The sequence below is a fragment of the Wyeomyia smithii genome, chromosome 3 (genome assembly GCF_029784165.1).
Source record: "Wyeomyia smithii strain HCP4-BCI-WySm-NY-G18 chromosome 3, ASM2978416v1, whole genome shotgun sequence".
NCBI classification, from domain to species: domain Eukaryota; kingdom Metazoa; phylum Arthropoda; class Insecta; order Diptera; family Culicidae; genus Wyeomyia; species Wyeomyia smithii.
This window is the reverse complement of record NC_073696.1, coordinates 151,900,778-151,920,533: the sequence shown is the minus strand read 5'-3', so window position 1 is coordinate 151,920,533 and position 19,756 is coordinate 151,900,778. Positions and strand designations below refer to the sequence as shown.

The 19,756-nt window shown below is 36.6% G+C and overlaps 2 protein-coding genes across 2 annotated transcripts; both read right to left on the bottom strand.

Moving 5' to 3' along the window:
- Positions 1 to 1,282: 1,282 nt before the first annotated feature.
- On the bottom strand, positions 1,283 to 5,990 carry LOC129730199 (uncharacterized). Its single transcript, XM_055689350.1, has 2 exons — positions 4,825 to 5,990; positions 1,283 to 1,880 (listed from the first exon to the last, which is right to left on the bottom strand). Exons 1-2 carry the CDS (start codon positions 5,723 to 5,725, stop codon positions 1,861 to 1,863), a joined length of 921 nt encoding a protein of 306 aa, XP_055545325.1. The 5' UTR covers positions 5,726 to 5,990; the 3' UTR covers positions 1,283 to 1,860.
- Positions 5,991 to 18,830: 12,840 nt separating this feature from the next.
- Positions 18,831 to 19,525, bottom strand: LOC129732490 (uncharacterized). Its single transcript, XM_055693416.1, has one exon. It carries the CDS (start codon positions 19,472 to 19,474, stop codon positions 18,845 to 18,847), a length of 630 nt encoding a protein of 209 aa, XP_055549391.1. The 5' UTR covers positions 19,475 to 19,525; the 3' UTR covers positions 18,831 to 18,844.
- Positions 19,526 to 19,756: the final 231 nt, after the last annotated feature.

The following is a 19,756-nucleotide window of genomic DNA, read 5'->3' as shown; positions in this document are numbered from 1 at the left end:
TATATTGAATAAAGATGCAAGCGTTATCTTGCAAACCATGTTGTCCGGGTCATCTTTTTTGAAAAATTTGTCCACATCTTTATAAATAATTTTTGTGAGATGTGAACTACATAATTTCAGCACCACATGTGATATTGGTTTGCCTTCCTTCAGGTTTGATACCCATTTGTGGCAACAAATGAGATATTCTGTCAAACTCATTCTATTGAAGGCTTGCACAACCGCATTGATTTCCGCTAAGGAAAAATCAGTTGTAACGGTACGGACTACAGAAGTAATCTGTCTGGTGGTGTGAGAGCTATTAAAATGTATTATAGATTTAATTACTATTTCCAAATTTGACGTGTGGTGGTCCTCTGTAAAAAAGCATGCCATAGGAAATGGTTTCATGCTTTTATCTGTGCCAGAAACCTTTAGATCCGCAATGAAACTGTAAAATAGGATAGTTCCCTTAACGACAGTTATCCATTGGGTACCAGTTGCATCTAAATGCAAATCTAGAGGGCCGTTACGGGCAGTCACATCTAAATTTAGATGCAGCTGTTTTTTTGTTATCAGCACAACGTTGAATGGCATATACTGGAGACACATGATGGTTGGATTGGGTTTTCGCGAAAGTTTTGTCAAAGCTATAAAAACATCTTTATCTTGACGAAGCTTAAATCTAGCTTCCGATGCGATCTGTCGTGCTGTCCCATCCGATACCCGGTGTCTTAAATCCATGTCTTTAAATGTGCATTTGTTTTTCATCAGATCACGAATCTGATCTTGAAGGAACAAACGTGGAGTTGTTTTCAGCAACTCATTTTGAACAACAGCGCGCTCCTTCCCTCGCATGTATGAAACCATTTTTTGCTCGTGAACGAATTCATGCATGTCATGCAACACAATAAATTGTATATCATCATTTGAATTTTTAATATATCACAACTAGGTAAAATAAGGTCAGTGAACTCCAAGGATTTCGGATCAGAGATCAACGAACTGTATCAAGAATCTTCTGCCGCTCGAGTCCAGCTCAGCGGTATTTATTTGCATTGCTTTCGCGCGTGTTGGTAAACACGCTGTACGTTTTACATAATCAAAATTCTGATCGGCCTTAGCCTTTGACTTGGTCTTTTTCTGTACACCACAATTCTTCCTCTTTTAGATTTTGAATACATTTACAATGCAAATAATTAAAAAAAAAAAATATAATTAAAATAATTTTTGTATATAATTTGAATTGCGTTCTTTAACGCTCTAATTTGTAAAATTTGTTACATAATAATAATTCCATTTTCAAAATGTGTCCATTGACACAATATACAATTCTAATTTTCAGAATGTGTCCATTGACACTCTTATTTATAATACAATATTTTTTTTTGTAAAATATGCTAATAGATATAATTGTTTAATTATTTTAATTTTTATTTTTCAGATAGCGTCCATTGACACCGATATCTTTTTCTAACCAATTTATTTTTATTTTCAGATAGTGCCCGTTGACACCTTTATCTTTTCATTAACAATTAATTTTATTTTTATTTTTTTTTTTATTTGTGTCCTTTGACACACATCACCAAAATCATTCAGTTTAGCTTTTGAATTTTCATTTTTGTTTTTGTTTTACCTTCATGTTCTCTCTTCTGTACTTAATTCTTTCTGACCGTCTCGGAGCCGATGATCCTGCTGCGCTATTAGTACCATCATCCATCCGCAATCTCTTAAGGTCGTTCTCTAATACATCGTCAGAGAAACCAAAGAACTCGCAACCTGAAGTGGATCTTTCACGTTTGCAGGTCCTCCTGCACGGAACAGTCAAATTATGCCTTACACTAGTTGTTTTTGGGACCTTCAATTGCTCGCGATGCGCCTTTAGCACCACGTTTCCAATACTGATCTGGAAAATTGTAGGAGAACACTGTTTAATGAATTTTGCTTCTACCCATCTGGAAGAGTCTTTAATATTATGATTTTTGTACCAAATGTTATCTCCTAACTTCAATCGAGCAATTGGATCAACCAAATTTGTTTGCTTAAAACTAGGAATATCACAGATTGTTATTTTTCTATCATCAACAGAATCGTCATTAATCTTTGGTTTATTTATTTTCTTTGGATTAATCAAATCCAATAAAATCTTTGGTGTATATGTAAATATTTTCTCTGATGGAAAAGTTCCATCCTTTGGCAAGCAAGAATTTCTATAATTTATCAGAAACAAGTTAATCTGATCCTCCGTATCCATCTGCCTAACATCTTCATCAAACAGGAACCTTTTGAACACTTCCTTAACAATCCTTACCGACCTTTCGGCTTGCCCATTACTAGAGGGATTGTAAGGAGGGCTTTTCATGACTACTATTCCTTGCCTTTCCAAAAATGATACAAAAACAGACGAATTAAAGGGTGGACCACCATCCGTCACTACCACATCCGGAAGACCAAATCTTGCAAAAAGAGAAACAAATTTCCTAATAACCTTGCTTGCATCAGTTCCATAACGCATCCATTCTACTTCGATCCATTTAGAATAACTGTCAACAATTAACAAAAATATCTTTTGACCGAAATAAAAAAAATCGGCATGTATTCTACTAAACGGACGAACCGAAGGAACCCAATGCGTTTGTGTCTTGCTTTTGGGAACTATTGCCATCTTATTACACGATACACATGCTTGAACGAAAGCCTCTATAGCTGCGTTGATACCAAACCAGTGCACAGATCTACGTGCCATCTGCTTCATTTTTACAACTCCTGAATGGTTTACATGTAACAGTTTTAAAATATCTCTATGCATGCTTCTTGGAATAACAACTCTGTCCTGGAAGATCAGACACCCGTCAATCAGTTCTAAGTCGTGTCTATTAGAGTGGACATTTAATAATTCCTTGTCTATCTTCTCAGGCCAACCATTCTGGTAATAATTGATAATTCGTTGTAAAAACACATCACGACTCGTTTCCTTAGCAATCTTGGTACAATTTACGGGAACTTCCTGAGAAAAATTTATGCTTTTAACGAATTCTCTATCATATTCTTCAGGAGTACCTAAGTCAAGAGGAAAACGCGAGCAAAAATCTGCATTACCCATTTGAGCAGATGGTCTGTAACATATATTAAAGTCATAAATTGACAACTCCAAAATATACCGTTGTAATCTAGTTACATAAATCGCGTTTTTACCAGATCTCCCAAAAATTCCAACCAAAGGTTTATGATCTGTGTACACCGTAAAACTCTGACCATATAAAAATTTGTGAAATTTTTTGATCGTGCTTACTAAAGCCAAAGCCTCTAAATGTAGGATCGGGTAAGAACGTTGTGCTTTGTTTAGAGAGAAAGAAGTGAAACAAACTGGTTTTTCTACGCCGTTAACCATGTGCGCCATAACTCCACCTAGTCCATATCCTGATGCATCTGTCACAACTACAATTGGTTTCTTTGGATCGTAATATTCTAAAATATTTGCATCCAACAAAGCTTTTTTACTATCAACGAAAGCCTCTTCGCATTTTTTATCCCACTCAAATTTTACGTCTTTTTTTAGTAGCTGATACAGACAAAAAAGTTTAGAGGACAAATGTGGAACAAATTTGCCATAATAATTAATAAGGCCCAAAAAAGCTTTTAGCTCCGTAACATTTTTTGGGGTGGCTGCTTTACTAATAGTAGAAATTTTATCAGGACTAGGAAGCAGCCCCTTATCAGTTATAATGTGTCCCAAATAAGGCAAATTTGATACGAAAAACGAACACTTTTTCCAGTTCACCTTAATGTTTGCCTTGTTTAGTCGATCCAATACGGTATAAAGTTTTTTATGACAATCATCTAAATCAACTCCAGCAACTAAAACATCATCAAGGTAAATCGAAACATTCTCTAAACCAGCCAAAACCTGCTCCATTACCTGTTGAAAAATTGCCGCGCTAGACGATGCTCCCTGAGGCAAACGATTGTAAGTAAACAAACCTTTAATAGTATTGATTACTACAAATTTCCTGGAATTCTTTGACAAAGCCAACTGAGTATATGCGCCTTCAAGGTCAAGAGAACAAAACACCTTACACCCAGAAAGCTTGGCGAACAAATCCTGTGCTACAGGAAGCGGATATGTGTTGGGAATGATTAATTTATTTATAGACACCTTACAGTCGATAACCATCCTAATCTCCTGATTTTTTTTCATCACTACTACTACAGGGGAGGCCCACTCACTAGTCTTAATTGGTGTTATAACTTTTTGCTGTTCTAACATCTCTAAATGCTCTATGACCTTATCTTGCAACCTGTATGGCACATCATAAGCCCTTTTAAATATAGGTGCATCCTCTTTCAGCACCAAATCTGCCTCGTACCCAACAATAGGAGATGAAAAATCTTTAAGAAAAACATTAGGATATTGCCTTTTAATATTTGAAATTGTTTTATCCCTCTGGTTTATGGTACCAACATTGTTTATGGCGGAAAAATTTTTAAAGGATTTTCTCCAATCAGAATAAAACACATCCAACCAGCTGCGCCCTAACAAAGGAAGAAAATCATTCTGACTGTCTAAAATAACCAATTCCAAACGCCTATGAACACCATTAATTTCAACATCAACCAAAGCTTTGCCCAAAATCGATAATTCAGCCCCATTTACAACGACCAATTTTTTCTCACATTTTTCTAATGGTAAATCAAAAAATTTTGCATATAAACGCTTTCCCATAAGAGTGATTGACGAACCACAGTCAACCTCCATTTTAACAAAACGATCTTGAATTTTTACATCAATCAAACAGGGCTCATTAAAATTTGTTTTGTTTGAAACCATCATACATGTGAATTCACCTGAGTCATCTGAAGAATCGTCCAACATTGGCTTGAATCTGCTAAACAATTGTTCCAAGTTAGATTCAGCGCTAGTGCCTGGTTGCGGCTCATCGGCAAAACGAACAGTTGGTTTGCGTTGACTGTTGATGTATTTGAAGCATCTCTTCAAAATATGTCCTGGTTTTCCACAAAAATAGCAAGAGACTACCGGTTTGTTGTAATTATATTTTTTCGATCTGCTCCTACTTCTATCTCTGTTATTACTCCTGCTTCTATTTCTCATGTGAAAACCTGACCTACTTCTACTTCTGCTTCTATTTCTACCATTTCGTTCGTTCAAATATTCATCTCGCCTACCCAATCTGTTTTTTACCGAAGCCACCTGTTCTGTTCTACCACTTATCATTCTTGCTCTCGATCCTGCCAACTCCCAATTCACTAACATGCGCTCCGCCGAAGCCAACGTCAAATTTTCCTCGCTTAACATTTTCTGCTGTAAATCTTTGTTGAAAACTCCCATCAAAAACTTGTCCCTAATCGCGGTGTCTTTAAACTCTCCAAACTCACAGAATTCCGCTTGAAGCTTGACAGCCAAAACGAAATTCTCTGCGGACTCATCTTCCCCTTGAACGCGGTTGTAAAATTTAAATCGTTGTATAAGATCTGATTCTTTTTTATCAAAACGTTCTTTTAATTTCTTAATTATCTCAGCGTATTGCAAGGTGGATAAGTCTCTCGCCGGATACAGCAGTTTGAGTTCCTCAAACACTGCTGGTCCGCTAAGCGTTATAAATAAAGCTTTCTGTGAGCTTTCCGGTACATTATTGTACTGAAATACGAACCCTAACCGCTCAACATAATTGGTGAATGAAGCACCAGGGACGTAGGGCTCAATCGAACCGACAATGTTCGAAGCCATTTCAACCAAATCTGCAGCACTAATGAAAAGTAGAGTCACCCTAACGAGTCACAAAAGAGAAAAATAAAGTCGCTTACCAGAGTCGATGTAATTTACCAAACCTTCTCACGCTCTCCGTTTACGATCGATATAGTGTTGTATGCTGTAGAATCGGAGCAGGAGCGCAAGGCAGAATCGAAATAGACAAATCTCCCGTAGAACCTTTAGATTTAGCGCGCAGAACTCACACGCTCTCCAGTCGATCTCGCTTACACCGTTGCCGTAATGTTTTAGTACTGGCACTCAATGCACTTTGAGCAACACAGCCGACGGGTAATGAAATTAAAATAAATCTTCTCCCGCTGGAGGAACACAGCGAATCAAATGATTTTTTTTTTAAATTGCACACACTTTCTTTTTTTTTTTTTTAATACTTTTCAAATCACTTTCTTCTTAAAACCTTTGCTTTCTTTTCGTTAAATTTGCACTATATTTTGCCTTTGCAAATAAAATCGAGACCTTCGCCTGCACACTATTTAAAAGACCTTTGCCTTAGCACTTTTTTTCCCTCAGAGTATCACACTTTTTTTATTCTTTTCACAAAAATTAGCACCGTTGTGCCCGAATTTTTTTTTTAAATTTTCAACAACTGACCTTTTTGTCCCCTTTTTTCCTTCTATAAAATCACTTACGGCCGTTGCCGTGCCTCACAAATATCAAACAAATCCAAACTTTTGCGTGCCTTTGCACAACTAATCAGCAATTTCTTTAGCTATTCAAATTTTTGCACACGCGTACCAAATTGACTTCGTCGCCAATTTTAATATATCACAACTAGGTAAAATAAGGTCAGTGAACTCCAAGGATTTCGGATCAGAGATCAACGAACTGTATCAAGAATCTTCTGCCGCTCGAGTCCAGCTCAGCGGTATTTATTTGCATTGCTTTCGCGCGTGTTGGTAAACACGCTGTACGTTTTACATAATCAAAATTCTGATCGGCCTTAGCCTTTGACTTGGTCTTTTTCTGTACACCACAGAATTCATGTCAAATGTTGCGGAAAAAATGAATCTTTTGCATGTATTAAACATGCAATAAGCGAATATCTTTATATTTCTCATCGCTTTTTTTTTGGGAACGTAGTCCTTAATATCTTTAAAATATGCCTTACATGTATGATTTGGATGGCGTATCAAATCATGATAGGTCGTGAAAGCAATTTTCTCTTCCATAGTTTCATAGAGGTTCCGTCTTTGATGACCCACCCTATATCTTATCAATTTTTTTGATTTTTTATCTAATACTGTTGAGAGTTGTTCTCGTTTCCAAGAACGTCTCTCCCCAGAGTCAAAAAAATCAGCCAGACGAAAGGGAATCTTTCTATTATCTCTCACTTTTTCTGGCATCTTTTCAAAGGCACTTTTATTGTGGCAAAACTTTAACTCCATTTCGTTTTTCTGGCAAGCCACCTCCTGAGTAAAGGGAACATCAAAATCGATTCCATTAATCTCGGATATTATGGCTTGCAAAGATGTTTGTTGTCTTTCTTCCTTATTAGTAGAGCTTAATGCAATCTCTTGGGTGAAAGGAATATCAAAATCACTTTCAACAATTGAGATATCGCTTTCGCTTATCGGTTTTTTCTCATTGGAGTATGCAGCTACACTTTCCATAGGCACGGACACATCAATAATTTGGGAAAGTTTTACCTGTCGAGTAGTTTCAATTGGAATTGCATTTTTCAGAATGTCAAATTCGTTTTCGGTTGCACCGTTCGAAATATTACTCTCGATGGTTTCAGAAACATCCATGGTTTCTGGAACTGTGAGAGGTTGAACAATTTCGAATTTGGAATTTTTGGACATAACTTTTATCCGGCTGGGATCTGCAGTTTTGTCAAAATAAGTTAGAATCAATGAAGGATCACGTTTTAGAGATCTTATCAATGAGTAAACCTTTAAACGGTTGTTAGCATTACATTCAAGGCCCAAAATTTGGTAAGTTTCTGGATCGTTAATGTATTTTTAACGAGCCAGTCTTCACCATATTTAAACGAAAAATATTTAATAAAAAATTTAATTTGAGAATCGGTAAAGGGCGTCCGCTTCTGTCTAGTCATCCTGAAAAAAAAAACAATTAACAAATAAAAGTAGTTAGTAATCATCATATTATTAAAAATCGTTTTCATATAATCAAGTTCTTTTTTTATGGAAACCGATTTTAGCTACATTTCAAAGGTTTTTAGAAGTGATGTTCGATAGTATACTGTACCTTTTTAAATAAATAAAATTCTAAAAAAATCAAAAATGTATCACGTTTTTATGTAAATGTGGAACCACACACTTAATTTTTATGGATTTGTTTGATAAGGTGTTCATTAGAAACCAATGTTGTTCAAATTGGCCATGAAGTATTTTAGAAAATAAAGTTTTGATTTTTAATGATATTGATAAATAAAACTCAAGTTACATCCGATTACGATTACAATGAATTTTAATAGGAGCCCATGCTTCCGTGAAATGCATACCAATTCCATATGCATTTTAGATCATAGCTCAAAATTTCTGCTCTACGAAATTTGAAACAAATATCATGTTAGTTTGTCCCATCTTAAAGGTAATCGCATACCATTCCCATTTTAGTCATTTTAGTTAGATTTTTTCAATCCGACTGAAATAAACTAAAGTTTGCTTCGAAAAACCGGAACAATTTCATACCAAGTAGTTTTCAGTGAAAATTGTATCAATCAAGTGATTAAGTAAAACTCCCATGCGAATTGCTGTTTTTTCTTCCTTGGCTTCTACAATAGTGATAAAATCGTAGGTTTTTCATTCAATGACATGAACTGTGTAGGAACCCTGGCACACAGACTATCAGACGTAACACTGGAAACTAGCAACATCGTGCCGAAAAACGATCATTGCAAATTTCCAATCGAATTAGAGTCATCGCGCGATACCACCGTCTGGGGCGCTGTCATGCAGTCTAATAGATATTTTGTGGTTCCCGAATCGACACATGCACGTACGCTAGCGCTGTTGTAGGAAAACAAGACGCAGCGCGAACACGGCAGTAGAGGGTGCTTGTGTTACTCACGTTAAGTACTGGTATCATCCGAACGATGATTTGATGTACAATTTGTTCGAAGTGTTATGTCTGTTAGTCTGTGCCTGGCATATCAAAGACCAGAATCCGGAAAACTGTAGACTGTAGACTGTTTTCAAGGAACAGAACGGTTGTAACGATTCGATGCTGCTGTGCATACTGAGATTCAATTCGTGCTGAGAGTTGGAAACATATTGATTGGTTCATGTCTCACTCATAACATAAACACAGACAAACAGACGTGCGTGTCTTCAAACAAGAATCCTGAAAAATCTTCGCCCTTATTCGAAACGTTACACTTATGCGCCACCATGCGAGCCTATTGTGTATTTGTATATTTCGTAAAACGGTCTGTCTTTGCTAATGGGTGTGCAGTGTGCACGCTTGCTCAAATCAACACAAGCGACATTACTGATGGTTTTTGTCTTTGATAATGAAAAGGCACGCTTGCTTATAGCGACACTAGCGCCCACTAAGCAAAACTATCGTGATTTTTCTGGTCGATGAAATCGTCATCGAGCGGCACGTCTGTTTGTCTGTGATATAAATACGGGTGAAAGAAAAGACGATCTGGACGTGCACTTACACACATACAGAAAATGCTCAGCTTGTCAAACAGAGTCGAGTGATATATGGCATTCGGCCTTTTGGAGCACTTTCATACCTTCGGTTTTGCCAGTGATTGCTATACCTTTCTAGGAGAAAGGCAAAAATCTTGAATTTAGCCTTGCATTAAAATTTTTCTAAATGGAAAATAAGTTTCCAAACAGCCAGGATTTCCTAAAATTACTGAGTACGTTTTGTGCCTTCCTGACAGTATCGCACCACTGGAAGGACATCCCCTATCGTGAACTGATGAAGAGTCGCGATTGAAAGTTGAGACCATAATTGTTAGTCAAAATCTCGATCATCGTGTAACAAATTTCAGGAATTCTTTGCAACAAATCACACTTCAGGATCGGGCAAGATCATCAAAGCAAGAATAAATGTTTGCATGCTTTGGTTAGTAAAAATTGTCAAAAATCAATTTTATCATGTGTCCCGTTTTTTGAACCCATTTGCCCAGTTCTTATCTCGAGAAAATCTGGTCAGTCTATTCATTTGTCTTCACAAACAAGGATGTCTTCACCGCACTGTAAATGTCTTTGATTTGAAGACATGTCTTCCAATCTGGGATCGCTGCTTTAGAGACCCCAGAATAATATAAAAATACATATACACGCAAGTTCATTAAACAGACAGTGTGTGAAGTGGAGAGAACGAAAACTAAGTGAACTGGAAATATGATACAGATTTGGAAAAATATACCGCATCACGACGGGACCCGTCGTAGTAGAAAGTACTCACTTTTGTATTTTGATTCAAAATGTCAAAAAATGAGTAACATTGATTAACGAAACTAAGTAACTTTCACTCAGTTCTCATATTTTTCTGTTTTACTCACTTTTGGAAAACCGTTCATTTAATATCAGTTTGCTGTAAACAAAAGCTAGACATCAAACAGTTCCCTGTTTGTTTCGCTCATTCGTACATGGATTTGGTTTTGAAAGTACTGATACGAATAGTCACAAAAAAAGCTCTCTGATATATGAGCCATAGGATAAATGAATGTGTGCAACAGTGGTGAGAGAACGAAACGCGGAGAATGTGTTAGTGCATAAAAACATCGGACACTTCGCGCTAGTTCGAATAAGTTTTGTGTTTGTTACATTGATTTTGTAACATATTGATCAAGCTATTTGAGTGGTCACATCGTATTCTTAAATCATGGATGAAACGGTAATGCTTATTCTCCCAAGTAACCAGGGTAAGAACTTATTCTGACCTAAGTGCTTGTATATATCTGATATAATGTTAAAAAGGCGAAATAGCGAGCTGATAAAATGCTGCAGGTGGCAACCATTGATATGCATCACTAGTGCTGATTTGGAGCACCCATGAGATTCTCTTCTCTTTTCTGACATGTGATTTAAGAGTTATTTGGTGTATGGAACGAAAGCAAAAAAATATTCAGAAGTGCATATGGTTTATTTTGTGAATGTGTTCTTCCTCAACATCGTTTGGAATTCATCTGGGACTCTTTTTCATCTTCTGATATTGACTGTTCAGAAACCACGAGCCCAGGAGATGTAGATCCTGGATCCAACTCACTAGTTTGCAGTTGTTTTGTATTGGGTATTTCGGAAAGTTTCATGCTTTCATATACCCGAACTATGCGTCGAAAATTCGCACTCCTTAAAGTTTTTTTCCATTTACGTGGAGTAACCATGTTCCGTCTATTTTTAATTGACCACTCGATATCGCTCGTTAATGGTACTTACGAAAAAATGTAATGCGTCCTCTATATGCATTTAAAACACTACATCGTAGCACTTACGGTAGCCCTTTAAGCGCATATTTTGCTCTCAGTAATGCTAGTTTAGCATAATGCCCTAAACATTAAAAAACATGATATAAAGCTATTTGGCATTAACAAGGCTGAATTAGTGCGGATAAAATGCTATTTCCTAATGCTTATGGCTGTTTGGGCTTCTTGTAATATAGCCGGCTCCTATATAGCTAGGGTTACCATTTCGTCGAAGTTAAAAATCAGGACAATTTTTTTCGGCAAAAATTTGATCTAAGCTATTGTTATCTTTTGAAGTATCAATAAAAAACACCAAATTTTAGATTTGCACTTCAAAATACGCCAAAAAACACATATTTAACGTATTTCTCGAACGATTCAATTTTGCAACTTTGATTTATTAGGCGTTAGTAGATACCTTAAAAAATGCAACACTAGTAAACTATTGGAAATAAACTTAACAATTGTCAAAAAACGTTTAACGATTTCAACAACAGATAATTTTTCTCGTCAAGATTCAACCAAAGAAAAAAAACGTTCAAAATAAGTTCGTTTCTTCCCGGAGTCAAGATGAAAGTACTGAACAGTTTGCTTCCTTTTTGAATATCCGGCATCATTCAGAAAAACCAGGACAAATGCTAAAATATGAAAAATAAATCAGAACGCTCCAAATGGATCTCAAAATCAGGACATGTCCTGCTAAATAAGGACGGATGGTATCCCTATATATAGCAGGAGGTATACCGAGGAAAAACAAAAAAATTGTCTATGTTTGGTGCTGGGGACCCTTACAGTCGTAATACCAGAAGGAATTCGTTCGTTGTACGATGGAAGCAATCTTGAAGTTGAATGCGTCCTCACAAACTCCGGACAATAGACCTATTTACGTACGAATGTGTTAGTGCCACTCATTGAGGAAAATATTTACAAATCGCTGTTCTGTTTGCAATGCTATTTTTTTTCTCAGCAGTTGGACAAATAACTAGTTGAACACTTATTATAAGTTCTAAACTCGTTTCTGAATAAGTTGTTCATCCTTGATCATGAATCGGAAGAAGCTGCTAAACATAACCGACCAAAAATGGTAAAAAGTGATAAAAAGTCGAAGCAACGAGCTGCGATGATTTACAGTTTGGAAAAAACAAAAGCAAATCTACACGGGTTTACACGTTCACTAGTCTGCGTAGGTGAAAAGTCACTTATCTCTACACCAGAGAGACGCAGGAACACTCACCGTTAAGGCAACCGTCAACATCAAAACGGATAACGGTAATGCAAAACATACAGCTCACCCGTTTTGATGTTGACAGTTTCCTTAACGGTCCCCTCTCTATTCTACAGTCCCTCTATATATTTTTCTTCACAACCTTTATCTTTTTTGTCCATCTTCTATCTAGCTATCTTCTTTTCCTCTACATTCTACACTCGTTCTCTTTTCAATTTTCTCTATATCGTTTCATTTATTTCGTTTTTCCGTCTTTTTTCTCGTTTTCTCTCTCTTCCACTCTAGGTTTAAGAGCTATTAAACATATCAATTGGGAACTATACACAGTTACATATATTCAGAAGAAACTGATATGAAACCGAACGGTAGCGGTCCCTGATTAGCCTTTTATATTAAAAAAAAATCTGTTTTTGTGCTAGAGTGCGTTTTTGCAGCACGGCCAACCGTACCGACTAATAATAAAATTTAACAGTGCGCTAAATAAAATCGACTAATCAGAGAGGGCTTTCACTGCGTAATTATAGATTTCTCTTGTCACGCCCTGTCTTACACACTTAGTTTCTTTTACCGAACTCAGCAATCTTTTTAACGAGTTCTCAAAAGCTGAGCCATCAGCAATCTGTTCAGCAATTTATTTGCTTGACGAGGAATCACGAAGAATTACGGGAATCACTTCACGGTGAAATATATTTCACTCTCACGCTCACTTCACTTTTTTAGACCTATTCCCAATTCCATCTCAAGTGAGGTGACAAAAAGCACCGTGGAGTTAGATTGACAGTGAAGTGAAATTGAGAATAGGACAAGTGAAATGAGATTGTTTCCCAGCTCAAAAATCTCTAAGTCCCAGAAAGTCGTTTTTTCCCGTATATTTAGATAACACCAGATCTTGACGTGTTCTGCATTTCTAACACATTCGGCATCAAAAAAAATGTTTTTTTCGGTATCGAAAATTTCCTGAACTAGTTTGCATTTTTTTCGTTAGGCAAAAAAATTAAAATTTGACCGCTTTAAGGCACGGATCAAATTCTGATTCGTTTCGTTACTGAAGAATAAATCAACTTTAGAACTTATGGCATCTTCGTGAAATCGTTTCACCGTTCAAAATGGTGGTGAAATAATTCCACGCGAAACGTCGCTTTTTCCGTTCTCACTTCACTGATATGACACTCATAATGGTGCTTATTACGGGAGTCACTTCACGGTGAAATCAGAGTGAAGTGAATGAAGTCCTATTACGGGACTCACGTAAGTGAGAAAAACGTCGCAAGGTGACATCTGCCGTGGAATCTGGGTTATTATGAGTGTCATATGAGTGAAGTGGAAACGGAAAAAGCGACGTTTCGCGTGGAATTATTTCACGACCATTTTGAACGGCGAAATGATTTCACGAAGATAGGGAAGTTTTAAAATCGATTGATTTGTAATCTAGTGATAATATATATGGGATTTACTTTCCAGTAACAAGGCTAATCCTTTTTTTTTCCTTGAAAAAAAATCGACTTTCTGGGGCTTGCAAATTTTTGAGCTGCGGCCGGTGGAACGTAAGGTAAAAATTTACCTTCGAATTTCGTTTAGTGGTAGGGCTCAAAAGTTTCCTCTTGTCGAAAAATGTCCTCATACAAATTTTCAGCTCAATCGACTTTCCGGGACTTGAAATTTTTGAGCTGGGAAACTCGCTCATTTCACTTGTCCTATTCTCTATTTCACTTCACTGTCAATCTAACTTCACGGAGGTGATTTTTGTCACCTCACTTGAGGTGGAATCGAGAATAGGTCTAAAAAAGTGGAGTGAGCGTGAGAGTGAAATATATTTCACCGTGAAGTGACTCCCGTAATAAGCACCAATAACCCAGATTCCGCAGCAGATGTCACTTTGCGACGTTTTTCTCACTTACGTGAGTCCCGTAATAGGATTTTGTTCACTTCACTCTGATTTCACCGTGAAGTGACTCCCGTAATAAGCACCGATAGCTCTGTAAGCGTTCATCAGAAATTGCTGCATTATTCGGTATTTACAAAGCTAACTATTCGTCACAAATTACCGAGCATTCTGTAAACGTAAAGTTTTTTCATGGTTACGAGAGAAATATGAACCATTGTAAAAGTTGCTATTGCAACTGTTGAATGATTTTAGAAAGGAATTTCGGATTGTTTAGATCGATTATACTGGTGTTCCCAGCACATTCGAGTGAAAACTTGATACGTTTAATGTTATGATGAAAACAGGCTTTTTGTTACAGGCTTCTAGTAAACTGCTCTCCTGTGGTGGAAAAATTTCCATATGCTGACTGAATAGATTGTATACCTCCACGTCGTTTTCTTGTAGATTTGAAAGATATCCATTTTTTTTGAATATCACACGCGAAATACTTAAAAACTCAGCTTCGAAACTCTGAATATTTGAAAATGGCGGACATTTGATGTTTCGTTTTGACAGATGCAGAAATTGCCGAACAGAGTAAAAAACAACAAGAGTTCAGTTAAACAATTGAAGAGTTTTCAGCAACACTTAGGAAGATGCTGACAGATCCTCAAATATTTACTGAACTTTATGAAAGTGCAGAACATACTTTAGTTTACAGAAAAGGTCAGTAATGTTTTTGCTGAGCTCGTCAAGTGCCTTTTTCATAACGGTAATTCGGTGAAAACTTCAACCGACATCAGTTATTTTTGAGAAAATTACAAAATGATCAATATTTTTTCAAATTTACTGAACATGACCGTAATAAAAATTACTGAACAATTAAAACGAGAATAAGTGTAATAGTTCTGAATGTCCTAGGTCTGGACGTACACTGAAAATAAATCGCACGCTAATCCCTAATGCTCTTCACATATGAATGTCGAAAAACGATCCTAATCATTCTATTATGTCGACCCATATCAATTTTCATTGGAATCCACGGTATTTTACCGTGTCTCGGCATTTGACCTGTGCAAGCATTGAAATCTGAGTGTAAAATGATTGATTATGGCAGCGGTTCTCAACCTTTTTTTATTCGCGTACCCCTTGGCGATATTTTTCATATCGATTGGATTGGATTGTTTTCGCAGAGTAGGAGAGAGTCTTGTTTAGGTTTCAAATTAAACTATGGTTTGTTTGATTGCTACAGTCATGTTTTAAGAGCAAGATTGAAAAACAAATGAAGTATTTTAGAGAAAAATTGCTTTGTCCGCCATTATTGATTTTTCTTTCGCGTACCCCCTGAAGGCTTTCGAGTACCCCCAGGGGTACGCGTACCCCAGGTTGAGAACCGCTGGATTATGGTTTAATGTGCTACGCAATTGAAAGTGATAATATTCAGACAGAATCATTTATAGCCTTTTACGAAAACACATAATTTTAAATATAACACTACAACAGCGGCAACACAGAAATTAAGTACTGATTGTTCACGGGCAAATGTCGCATCGAATTGTTTTGATGTTCTGGTAATTGCAGGTACTGCGATTATTATTAGTTATCTTTATCTCAACGCCATGCTGATTTGGTCAGTTTTTGTTGTCCATCTCGTCTAACTCTGTCAGTTACTGTCAATTAACCCGTCACAGAAAATTTTTCTTCTTATAGTCACTATATTTGCTAGTCTGGCGGATTGGAAAACCGGAAGCAACCTACAAAATGATATCATGGGGAATGATCCATGAGAATATGTACACGCGTGTCACCTTCAAAAGGGTTACATCAGCGAGAATAATTATAAATTGTCATACATTTTCTCATATTGGCTGCAAGATAGCGGAGTGGCACACATGAGTTCGAGAGTGGTACTCAAATTATCCGCACCGGGTGTGACTCAGTTACACTTCGCCACTGAAAAACACTATAATAGTGGAAGTGAATTATCTATTTAGGAAAGTGATAGATTGTGCCACTAAAAATGTGCTTTGCCTTCCGAAAGTCTGCGCTTTTGCATTGTGCAATTGTTTTCTGAGATTAAGAAGGTTTACTATGTACTCTGGTATGAACTATAAAATGCGCATAAGTAGACGAGCATAAGTCTAACTTAAGATGACTGAGTATCGGCTCTATTATCGTTAGGTTTGTCCAATTATCGTCCGGGGGGGTTAATGAAGTCATAGAAAACTAATCTTTTGCAGGAAGATGCGCTGCATCATGAAGAACCATCATATGAGAAATTGAAGCTCTACCACCCGGACGATAATCGGTAAATCCTGACGAGAATAGAGCTGACACCCTATATAATTCTTTTGCATTTTAAAGGTTATGTTTCTTCTAATTAGCAGAAATAATAAAACTTCAATTGTTTCATTTCCATGCACGTGGAATCTCAATTACAAATATGAAAATTTCGAATACATGTGAAACCCAATTGAATGAATATTGATACGAAAAATACCAAATTATGTAGCGTGCTCAAAATGAACAAGCACGCACGGTTTTTAGGTTAAATTTTATCGAATAAATATCAAAAATAAATTTATTTTTATTTAGAAACAAGGATTTTTGGTTCTAATAAGTGCTTACTTGTTTGTTTCGCCTTAAAACTTCAAAAAACACTATTTTTTCTTAAAATTTCACTAGCTCAAAAAACATACAACTATCCAAGAAGCGATTTTTAAACGCCCTAACTAGCATTGGGCGGGATTGCATCAGCTTCGAAAAAAATCGATTCCCTCGGGTTAATATTTCGGATTTTAGGATCGATACTTGAGGGAACATTCGTATATCACATAACTCGCTCATTCAGCGAAGTGTTACACTGCGTGAGACAACCATGCCAAATAGTCAGCCTATACACCAGAGAGACGCCGAGACACTCACCGTTAAGGCAACTGTCAACATCAAAACGGGCGAGCTGTATAATTTTGCATTGCCGTTACCCGTTTTGATGTTGACAGTTGCCAAATATCATTTCTCTAATACATATACAGGTTCCCTAATGCCAAATTGCGCTACGTGGGAGTACACTATAAAAAATCGACACGTTACTTTCTACGCACAATAATTGCGGTCGCTATAGCGATGCGTTAGAGTGCCTGTAAATATATATATATATAGATATATATATATATATATATATATATATATATATATATATATATATATATATATATATATATATATATATATATATATATATATATATATATATATATATATATATATATATATATATATATATATATATATATATATATATATATATATATATATATATATATATATATATATATATATATATATATATATATATAATGATGTACTCAAAAAAGGAAAAACGCAGTGATTTTTGATCGCAGGTTTACAAAGCTTGGTTAACAAAATGATGTGATGTTTCACAAAATGTTCGTACTAAAGCACTGGTAGTTCTACCTCACAAATATTTCATCCGAACATCAGTTTTTCAATGCGTTTCCCGCATAACCGCCAAACTGGCCGATTCGGTTTTCACAAGCAATTCCGAATGGGAATTTGTATAGGTGCGAGTAGGCTTTAAAATCTGTTTCTTCGTCCAACGTGGAATATTTGCGCCTGATTGTAATTATATTGTATTTGCGTTAACGACGACCAACGCTCTTCTTTTGCTCTTTTATTACTTCTGTTTGATTTCTGCTGGGCGTCGGGCATTTAACTAAGTAGGAACTTGCTTTTCATTGATTTTTTCTGGACATCCGACATTTGGCTAAGCGGGATTCGAGAGTACATGGGGAAAAACACGGTTATAGACCTGAGTTTTCTTCCAGAAATTTCTCCCAACCTTTTTACGGTTTTAGGCGAGCTTTAAGGTCGGATTCTAAGCCTAACTACCACAACCCCAAGCACTTGTAGGCACCTAAGAGGTAGGCACACGAATAGAATACAGAAAAATACACATTTTTTACGAGCCTCTGTCATGGTGAACGCGAACGCGAGCGATAAGGCGAGAAACTTGCCGTAGGTTAATAAACAGCTCTCTTTACGGCAGTTACTATGATCATGTTTTCGTTTGTAGCCCAGTAAAATGTCCCTTCTATTTTTTACCATACTCAACAGGTTCTCGTTAGCACAATCTCTTAGTTGTAATTCCGACAAATAGACCGATTTTCAAGGGAGTTGACAGTACTCGAAATAAATCGACATAAAATAAATCGATCGCATAGTATGATTTGATTAAACCTTTGTACGAAACCAAACGAAATAGGCTGGTGATGAAATAGCCTAAACATTAAGATTTTTACAACTAATAAAACCAGAAAAGAATCCAAAAAGTAGAGATATTGAGTCATATTATATTATACTTAAATAAAGTTTTATTTTATATTTTTTATTTATTTATTGAAAAACAAAAGCTTTTTTGGTCTCTAGGGCCAATTCTTCTCTCAGTTCGTGGTTTGGCATCTGAAAAAAAAACGATTGCAATCATTTCGGTGTTTTTTTTTTTGGAATAGGAATATCGGATACGGTCTACTATAGTAATGTAAATTTGCTTATCTGGGTTTTAAGGATTTTTAATTTTTATTGTTGCACATGAGGCGGCGAGATCGGTGGCGTGTTGGCCGACGCAATGGATGGCGTATTATCCGGCGCGTGGACCATTGCAACGGACGGCGCGATAGACGGTGCGTCATCCGGCACTTTGATCGGTGCAACGGGTGGTGCGTTGGCCGACGCAATGGGCGGTTGGTTTGTCAGAGCGTAGACCGGTGCGTTAGCAGGCGCATTGGCCGGCGTGTAGACCGGTGTGACAGGCGGCGGTTTGGCCGGTGCGTAGACCGGTGCGACGGGCGGCGCATTGGCCGGTGCAATGGGTGATGTCATAGCCGGCGCGATGGATGGTCGCCTAGCCGGAGCGACGGGTGGTCGCGTTGCCGGCGCGAAGGGTGGCAAGTTTGCAGGTCCGGGGGCCGTCCCATAAGATATTTCCTGAGAATGCGGATACCGATTTCCGTTTACCTGTGGTTCATAATGCGGACATGGACATGGATGTTGGAAATTGCATTGGGAATGTGGTGGTGGATATTCGGGATATTGTGAAGGATGTTGGTATTCTCTTCCAGGAGGATAATGGTAATGGATGTTGGAAGGATGTGTTTGATGTGAATGTGAAGGAAGTTTTTGCAGCTGCCACTGAGGCCAACGTGGCATCTGCTTGGGTTTTTAAAATTTTTTTTTTGGTGGTTCTTCCGGAAGGAGTGATGCACATCTCACGCAGTAATGAAAAGAAAAAAAAAGATATATATATATATATATATATATATATATATATATATATATATATATATATATATATATATATATATATATATATATATATATATATATATATATATATATATATATATATATATATATATATATATATATATATATATATATATATATATATATATATATATATATATATATATATATATATATATATATATA

Excerpts from the sequence above, each read along its gene's own strand:
- LOC129730199 (XM_055689350.1), bottom strand. The coding sequence starts at position 5,725 with ATGGCTTCGAACATTGTCGGTTCGATTGAGCCCTACGTCCCTGGTGCT. Across the intron at positions 1,881-4,824 it reads CGATTCTTCAGATGACTCAG|TATTGGAAACGTGGTGCTAA; the intron begins GTGAATTCACAT and ends TTTCCAGATCAG.
- LOC129732490 (XM_055693416.1), bottom strand. The coding sequence starts at position 19,474 with ATGCCACGTTGGCCTCAGTGGCAGCTGCAAAAACTTCCTTCACATTCA.